Source organism: Nicotiana sylvestris, chromosome 11 (assembly GCF_000393655.2).
Source record: "Nicotiana sylvestris chromosome 11, ASM39365v2, whole genome shotgun sequence".
Lineage (NCBI taxonomy): Eukaryota > Viridiplantae > Streptophyta > Magnoliopsida > Solanales > Solanaceae > Nicotiana > Nicotiana sylvestris.
The window spans coordinates 105,290,153-105,299,433 of NC_091067.1; the positions used below are offsets into that span (position 1 = coordinate 105,290,153).

Here is a 9,281-nt window from a genome sequence, read left to right on the forward strand (position 1 = left end):
CAGATTGGTGCGAAGAGATGAAGCGGAAGGGGTCGAGGGGGCAGAGGTGTTTGACGTGGTGTTAGACGTGAGGTGGTGACGAACAGCAGCAACAATGGTTGCTGCTCGACCTACGCGACAATGGGGTCGACGATGAACCTAGGAGGATGAGAACTGGTCGTGAGCTGGTGGACGGAGCAGCTGTGGGCTAGTTCGGGTGATGGAGGGGGGCTGTTTGGACAGGAGGAAGAGGGTGGTTGTTTGACGGAAAGGGGGGGGAAGCTGTTTGGGGTTGACGGTGGTTATGGGCAATGGGGGAGTTGGAGCTCGCGGGCTAGGAGGTTAGGGTGGTTGACGATGGTTTAGGGTGGCCGGAGGTTTGGAGGGGACGGGTGAACAGTGACGACGGTGAAAGGAGGTGGTTGTTTTGGGTGGTTCTGCTGGTTTTTTGGTCGTCGGGACAGTAGGGTTTCCTTGCTTCTTCTTTCAAAGAGAAAGAAGAAGATGAACAGTAACCTCCCCTCCAAAAATTCAAAAAGTCCCTCCTTCTTTGTTTTTGTCCGTGTATTTAGCATGGGTTTGTCAAGAAAAATGAGCCCCACGCGTGGTGGGGTTCGAGACTTATGTCCCCCACGCGTGGTGGGGTTCCCCATGTGTCCTGGACACGGTTTATTATGGGCTATGTCCGAAAATTAGGCCTAAAACCGGGTAGTTTGAACCCGAATATTATTCTTTTGCCCGGACCCAAGAAATAGGAACACGTTGCTTAACTAGTCCTATGTAAGCAAAATAACTACCGAAAATAAGACTAGTATTCAAACAAAACTATATCTTTTTTTTTAAATATTTTTTCAAGATTTAAAATAGCTATAAAATATTAATAAAACTATTTTTGTAATTTTCGTTTTTTTAAATATTAAGATAAAATATGAAGCAATATTTTTTGTATTTTTCAAAGTTAAAATGACTATAAAACCTTAATAGAACTATATTTTTTGTAATTTTCGAAATTATATAAAGTACAAAAATAAAGTGCAATTTTTGTATTTTTCAAGTTTATGAGAGATACATAAACTAAAATTTATATATATATTTTTTTGAAATTTTTCTTTTTGCAACGAAATAAAGTAAAAATAGTTAAAATAGCTATACTAGACCCAATTTCACATATTCACGCTAAAAATGTGAAAATTCTCGGGGAGGGTCAAAAATCACTTGCTTACAAGTATTGTAAGTCATATTTATTCAAAATATTTATAAAATATTTAAGAAAAACATGGTCAAAGTACAATCTCGTGCCAATCTTTTTGAAACAGAGGAATAATTTATTTGCCCAGCGGCCGGGTTTTGGTATGCCAAAAAGTATTAGAAATCAACTTCCGATTTCCTAAAGCATGCCAAAAGTTGGGCAAGAACTCGTCCAATTTCATGGATTGTTTGATTCATCGGTTGGCGGATACTAGCTGATGCCTATGTTACGGTATTAGTGAGGCGATACATGGACAAAACTAAGTCAGAAAAACATCGTAAATAGTTTGCAAGCTCATATGAGAGACGAACAAACATGTTTTATTGATTTCATATGACAATACAAACTCTTTCCTGGCCTTGCTCTGTGACAGAACAGAGGAGTGAGGACATTAGCATAAAGAGCACCACGGAAAAAGGGAAAGAAAGATAGAAGGGACAGAGTAAATTTATTGATTTTAGAACTATGATATTATTCGCCCAGTGACTGGGAACTGGTAGGCACGGACCCCTTCAAACTCAGTTTGCTGCAAAAAAAATAGAAGTCAAAGTCAGTAGACAGTAGCTGAAATATAAGTTATGTAACATAATCCTGATCACTGTATGCTTCCTTTTATAGTTTACCCTAATAATGCAATAATAAAATTGGTGAATAACTGACCAGCACAAGAAAGGGGAGGAAGGTTGCACTGAGAGGGAAGGCGGGCAGAGATGCGCATAGTGTTACACATGCAGTCATTATCAATTGATCGAAGTGCAGCACAACACTCAGCGCTGGCGTTAGGTGCCCCTGGCACCACGAAAGGCGCGCACACGTTCAGGTTCCCAAGTGATGCCGAGCATGTCTGCCCCTGCTGACATTCAATCACTCTGCTTTGTAGCACAATCACCAGCATACCCAACAGCAATAGTGAAACAACTGACTTCATGGTCGTAGCCATATTTGGTCGAATAGTTCTTACTCAAAATGATTATTGCAAGAAAACTAAAGTAGCTGACTTGCTTTTTCTTATCCCAAGAGGAGATGTATAGGCTTCTATTTATAGTTGATGATCACAGAGCTAAACTTGTTTGGAAGATGAGACTCTTTGCGTGAACGACCTAATTGAAGATACTGGCAAATCAGTTTTCTTATGTGTTTGCCTTTGCCCGCACATTGTAGTTGGATCATGATATATTACACCCTTCATTTCAACTTGTTAATTTGGCACTGTTATTATACGGGGAGATAATAATTTTTCCTTTAACTTTGTTAAAGTAGTAGTATTATATAGTAGTTTCTTAATTTATAAATTTAGTTCTTTACAATATGTACATCAAGGCTGATATTTGGCCCTTTTCCAGCACTATTGACCTTCTCATAATCTTTTATTGTTTCTCCATCTCTAGCAGAGTAAGTTGTTGTTTGAAAAGGAGAAAGAAGATAAAAAAATGAAAAAGGCGGACATAAAAGAAAAGAATTGAAAAATCAAATAAGAGTTCGATAGGTACTTTTCAAGCTAAACAAATCTATTAGTCATATCAAGGGACAAATAGAATTGTTTTACAAACTTTTAAAAGCTTAGACAGACTAGCCTATACAAAATTTAATCAAAAGAGTAAAATGTTGCACTTTACTCAAAAAAAAAAAAAAAAAAAAAAGCAGATGAACAAGAGATTAGGGTAATTTAAACACAAAATTGGGATTAAGAAATTAGAACATCCTTGGGTTGGTGGAGGTGTTATTAGAATCTTGAGTAGCTGGAGCAGTCCAATAAGATTTGACTGCAAAGAGAAGCTTCCCTCTCTCCATTGGCCCATCTTCATGATCCACAATTAGAGTATCCCATTTCAGCCCATCTGCTATCTTCTTTACTTCCACCAATATATCTACGTCTTCTCGAATTATTACACTTCCTTCTGGCCTTAATATCCTATCCATTTCTAGTAATATGTCCTCCATTTCACATCTACATATCATATCAAAACCACACACTCAGAATTCACAATTCCAATGCCGTTTTTGTATGGGAAATAATAAGATATTAGAATTTAAAATAATAGTAAAACTTAGTTACCTGTCTTTGTACATAGTAAATATTGAATCAGCATGAATAAGATCGTATGTTCTTGGGTAAGTTGACATGGCCTCACACCTACAATAAAAAATTTATTTTTAAATACAAATATACCAAAGCCTAAGTTACATGAGTCGTTAACAGGTATATATCCTGATATTATTAATAGGTACTAGAGGCGCTAAGATTTTTATAATATGGGTGTACCATTCAAGAAATGAGAGAAAAAAAAAGTACTAATTAGGAATTGATCCCTATTTCTCTAGATAAGTAACTCAACATTCAATCAAGTGCACCATTTAGGTTCTCTGGAGCATAGGTGTCAGCATATAATATTAGATTAATTTTAGTAAATATGTACATAAAATATCTAGTTTGACCGAAGCACCATGGGTTCACGTGCCCCATAAATTAGTCTTAAATCCGCCCCTGACAAGTACATATAGTGGCGAAGCCGGGACTTTCCCAAAGAGTGTTCAAACTTGAAAGAAGTAAAAAAAAAAAAAAATCTCCGACAAAGGGTATTCAATATTTGTTATATACCTCTAAAACTTAATATTTTACTTATATACATAGTATAATTTTCCGACGAAGGGTGGTCAACCCTCACTAAAGTGTAGCTTTGCCCCTAGGTACATATTCAATAAGTTTTTAGTGTACTTTAACGAATTCCCATAAAATACTCACAATCTTATCTCGCTCGTTCAGCTACAAGTACCTAAAGAACATCGAGGCTAGGGACAAGCGACTGTAGGCCTATTCGCCATGAAGTATGCATAAGCAGGAGTATAGCATCTAGAGGGCATGCCTTCGGCTGGTCATAACCGGAACTCTTAGGTTAGAGGTTCACCCTTAGCCCAGTACATAATAAAGGGGGAAAGGTGAACTTTTTCTACTCGAGTTCACAAAAATAATCATATAAGAAAGCGTTTGATTGTACTGAAGGACCTAGGAATAGCTTACCAGCTTTGATATGTTCCAACCAATCCTCGTTCATAAATGACACCAAGTGTGTTGACCTCAGCCTCAACAGGAACAACATTCATTACCCAAACAGGGTCATCGACCCAACTAGCAGCAAAACCACCTAAGTAAGCATTCATATCTAAAAGATTTCTGTATCTCCCTGGCTGGTTGAGCTTGTTATCTACACTCTTATAATAAGAAACTCTTTTTTGCCATAGCTGTGAATCCTTCTCAAAAGATTCAGCTGTAACCCCATTAACAGTTCCTCTACTAATCCTTGGTGGTATTGCGTGTAATCTTTTAGGCCATTTTTCCAATTGTCCACCTGCCACCTCTTCTTCACTTGAAACTTCAGGCAACGGAGTTACGCATGTCGAAAGCTCCGTATACCTGTAAAACAACAAAGTTGACACGAAACAAGTTTAGAGCTAACAGAACTATGAGTATAACCTAATATTTCCTCAATTCCATTTTATATGACACTCTTTCGTTTTGAGTCTGTTTCAGAACATGTCCTAAGGTAACGTCGTGCCCAGTCAACTACTGTCATATAAAATAAAACAGAACTAGTAGCTAGGGTATTAAAACTGTGAGGAGTTGAAAAGCACAAACCAGGCTTTATCAGGATCTTGGGCAGGACACATTAACTTCTTCTTTTGTTCTTTGCACTGGAAATGATTGTATGGCTTCTGCCATATTGCAATGTCATCCTTTTCGACAAACTTTTTCCAACAAAGTTTCTTAGCTACCTCCTCAATTCTGGTCTGTTCCCAATTTAGGTCATCCCTGGTTCTTTCCCAGCCTTTCCAGTATTTTCTCCAGCGAATTGGCGGGCCAGAGAGTATCCAATATCCACCAGGTCTCAGCACTCTATCAACTTCCATTAAGTATTCACCATCTGATCACCATGCAAATAAACTTTAGTTTATTTAACATGTAAAACCAAATTTAGATTCATGTGAAAGAATTATTGAATTGTGTGACAATCTGATTAAAAAAGAGCACACTTTTATTTACTTAATCAATTATACGTACCATAAAACACACTTTTATTTACTTAATCACTCATACGTACCATACTGGTCCCAAGGAATAAGGCAACGAGAGCAATGGGCCATGTCAAAGGCTCTACATGGATAGGGAAGTCTCTTGGACGCGAGCACTCCAATTAAAGCAGGAACGCCTCGCTCAAGAGCAAATTGAACCTGCGCTTCATGTGTATCCCTGGGTGCAAATGACATCGCTAGGATATCTCGCGACAAAAGATAAGCTCCCCAACTCGCGACCTGCATATATAGATTGTCACAACTTCTTTAGATATACGTCGCTAAATGGGATCCTACAATTCGTCTAGCAACTGAGAGAAATGATACATTACCCCACAACCGGTATCAATAGCGGTCCTAATGGAACCATCTTTAAGATTGAACAACTTGTCAATGTCGTCAACATAGGCATCAGCACCATTAGGGAACATGGTCCCTCCACCGGGAAATCTGAACTTGTCTCCTTCTTTTCGGATCCAATTCTGAACGGCTTTCTCCACCGTCAATTCCTTGTGTGGCACATTGGCGTACCACGCCAAATCCCTGCTCTTAGGCCACTTGAACGGCTTCTTGTAACCATAAGGCGCGGGGATACGGCATTTCAACAATTGACTCTTGTCAGGGCAATGCCTCTCCCTATAAATCAATCTGTCTCTCTTGAACTTCAACGACCTTTGAGGGTCTTCACACGGAGTATACTCGCTATACTTGATGTCACATGCCGGGTAAACTTTGACACTATCATCAGGCGCAACGCCTTCACCTTCGTCGTCACCTTGGTTGGTGCTGAAGTCTAGTTGTGACGATGTAGAAGAAGAAGACGATGATATTTTGGAATTATTGGAAGCGGCAGCAGTGGATGTTATTTTCAAGGGAATGCAGGGGATGGTAGCTGCAACATTAGAAACAGGAGAGGTGGAAATGGAGCCTCTGCCAAAGAGATAAGTAATAGAGCAGAGGAACGTAATGGCTATGGCCAATGTATAAACATTAATTCTTATTGAATAAGGAGAAGAAGGGAAGTTGGCTGCATTGGGCTTGTACGTTGGGCTATAATATGGGGGTGTTCTAGGACCTGCCATGGCAAAATTAGTCCGCTAATAACAACTCAATCAATGACTCAAAGTTGCAATTTTTCTATGTTTATAAATTGAAATAGCTAGCTAAAGAAATCCAACTCAATTGATTCTATAACATGGTGGTGTTGCAGTTGGATCGGCATCAACAGAAGGTGTTAGGATATACATGAAAGAGAATAAAGGCCAACAGAAAGATCGAGGAGAAAAGTAGAGGTGGATCCAACAAGTAAATTATGTTAGTGGGTGTGAGTCTTCGTGCACCCACTACACTTTTGTCACAATTGTTGGAAACTAAGTAAAATGTATGTATTTTTCAATTATATATATAGTTCGAGAGTGTCCGTAACAGCTGCTAAAGGTTAGATCTACCAAGAGAAACATGTGAAAAATGAGAGGAGAGAGTGTTTGATGGAGTCTGAAAAATAGGAAAACGGAGTTTATCAATTGGATTATGCATAACTACTATGTCAGCTGCCGTTCCTTGTATTATTTTGGATAGGAAATAATCTCAGCCGTGGAATGGAGGATTAAATGCTCGCCATGATTTACTTCAGCTAACTGTTTCAGTTAAATTTTACGTGTTTGTTACAAATGGCCGTGGATTAATTAAGAGGCTTATAGAGGCCATTTGTCCATTCCGTATCTAACTACCTAGCTAACTTTTTTCAAGCCACTACAGTTGGAGACGGCGGACCAGTTCACCGTGTAGATGGTAAGAAAACTATTACACCCTCTTACGTAGCACTATTACTATTAAGGGAGTCAGATTTTTCTTTGACCACAATTTTCATAAATATATTTTAAATATTTTGAATTATTAATTATTGTGCCTGTAATACTCTTCGTTTCAGTTTACGTGACACAACATTTCATTCTTAGTCAGCTTTCTAAATTTGAAGATAATATATGATGGTAGGATATAATTATGTATTTTAGCCGCTTACTGCGCTTTAATTTACTGCACTTTAATTGAGTTTGAGGTTTAATCACTAGTGTTTTGCACTAATTATATGTTTTATGCCTTGTAGGACTGATTCCGAGCTATGTCGATGTTACAGAATGAAATCGAGCTATTTGGAGCTTTGAAGTCTGAGTAAAAGCCCAAAGGATTAAGCCGGGATCGCGTTCGGGAGTCGAGAACCACGTCTGGACTTTAAAAACGAAGCAAAAAGGCAGACTTTGAGAATCCACCACAGTCGCGGCGCGTGGGGCACCACGACTACCCATTTTCTGCTGCTGTCAATTTTGCACGCTCTATGACAAACCCCACTACCACCCCGCGTGGCGCATCGCCTCATGCGGCGCGCCTGTGCAATTTTTACAAAGTCTCAATCCTATTTCGTATAGGAAAAGGTGTTTTCGTCTGGGCCCAACATGTAAAAATATTATTTTTGTGACTTTTGTTACACCTTAGAGACCTAAGGAGACTATTTTGGAAGGGAGAAGACGTTGGGAACATTCTTTGGAGGAGAAAATCATCGAGTTCTTCGTTCCTTCATCTTTTCTTTGTAATTTGTTTATGCAAAATACTTGAAAAGTTGTTACTACGATCATGAGTGGCTAAAACCTATAGTTATAAGGTTGTGATTTAGCCATGAATATTGTTGTTTAAAGTTGAGTTAACGTTGATTATAATTCACCAATATATGGTTGTTTCTTTAATTCTGTGATTAATTGCTTAATTATCTAGCCAGCAATTAGGTTCTATTTACTATCTATGCTACGCTTGGGAAAGCCATGTTTAGATTAGAGAAAAATTAAAGAGAGCACGATCGAAGGGGGGGGGGGGCTTTGTGGTTATGATAGGAATATACCTAGTCACTGTAAGCACGTGATTTTTGCTTCACGGACAGTCACTCCAAAAGAAATAGTAACAAAGGACCTCGCTGTACAATTTTCAATTTTCCGTAACGTGTGCTGCTAGTCATGTGTGGGTCTGTCCATTTTTACATTATTAAACAAAATACAAAATGTGTATGTCCTGGTAATTAGACCATAATTCATTCAGTAAAAGAAAAATTCACAAAAATATTCTAGGGTGCGATTTAACCTATTTAAATATTTTGATAATTATGTTTGTTTGAATTTCATTTTATTTTTAGTTTTAAGATTAGAAAAAAAAAGAAGAAAAGAAAAAGGAAAAAAGAAAGGGAGAAAAGAATGAAGAAAACGGTTTGGGCCAAGGAAATAAACCAAAAATAGGCCCAAACCAATTCGATCAGGTCCAGTCCAAAACCGGCTGCCCAGGCACCTCCTGAAACGACGTCGTTTCAGGCAAATCAATCTGAGCCGTCCGTCCCAGCCGATCCAACGGTTCAGGACCTCTTTCAGCGACCCATGTTCAAACCCGACCCAAATAACCAGCCTGACCCAACCCCTCACTTAAACCAAACGACCCCGTTTAACTACCAAACGACCCCGTCTCATGTCTCATCCTCAGATCCAAGCCGTTGAGATCATCTGATCTAACGGCTCAGATCCAATCAGACTCCCCATATATAAACTCAACCCTTCACCCCACGCCCCCTATCCGAACCCCACCCCTCACTCGTCTCCTTCCCCAAATCTGAAACCCCCCGAACCCTAGCAGCCGCCCCAATATCCCTCGCCATTAAAGCCGGCGGCATGAACGCCGATGACCGCCTCCTGAACACCCTAGGACCACCTCACTGTCCTGAACACGAATCCACTAACCACGAGCCTCGAATCACTTTCGTTCGTCTCGAATCTTCATTTGAAGATTTGAGTCGAACCCGGATCTATGCCAAACCATCCCATCTTCATACCAGACACTCCCCTGACCTTCCTCGTGACCAAACCAAACTTGGTTTGGTCCGAATCTACCCACAACTCCCAAAAATCAGATCTGGAAATCCAGACTTTAGAACACATGCACCTGGGGAATC

General features: G+C 39.4%; 1 protein-coding gene across 1 annotated transcript; it reads right to left on the reverse strand.

Annotated features, from left to right (window-relative positions):
* Positions 1-2,687: 2,687 nt before the first annotated feature.
* On the reverse strand, positions 2,688-6,662 carry LOC104241638 (probable methyltransferase PMT15). Its single transcript, XM_009796585.2, has 6 exons — positions 5,629-6,662; positions 5,326-5,536; positions 4,863-5,148; positions 4,248-4,640; positions 3,285-3,362; positions 2,688-3,176 (listed from the first exon to the last, which is right to left on the reverse strand). Exons 1-6 carry the CDS (start codon positions 6,376-6,378, stop codon positions 2,921-2,923), a joined length of 1,974 nt encoding a protein of 657 aa, XP_009794887.1. The 5' UTR covers positions 6,379-6,662; the 3' UTR covers positions 2,688-2,920.
* Between the last annotated feature and the right edge of the window lie 2,619 nt (positions 6,663-9,281).

Coding starts and splice junctions, on each gene's coding strand:
- LOC104241638 (XM_009796585.2), bottom strand. CDS start 6,378: ATGGCAGGTCCTAGAACACCCCCATATTATAGCCCAACGTACAAGCCC. Junction 5,537..5,628: donor CTATTGATACCGGTTGTGGG/GTAATGTATCAT, acceptor CTATATATGCAG/GTCGCGAGTTGGGGAGCTTA. Junction 3,177..3,284: donor TTTACTATGTACAAAGACAG/GTAACTAAGTTT, acceptor TATGATATGTAG/ATGTGAAATGGAGGACATAT.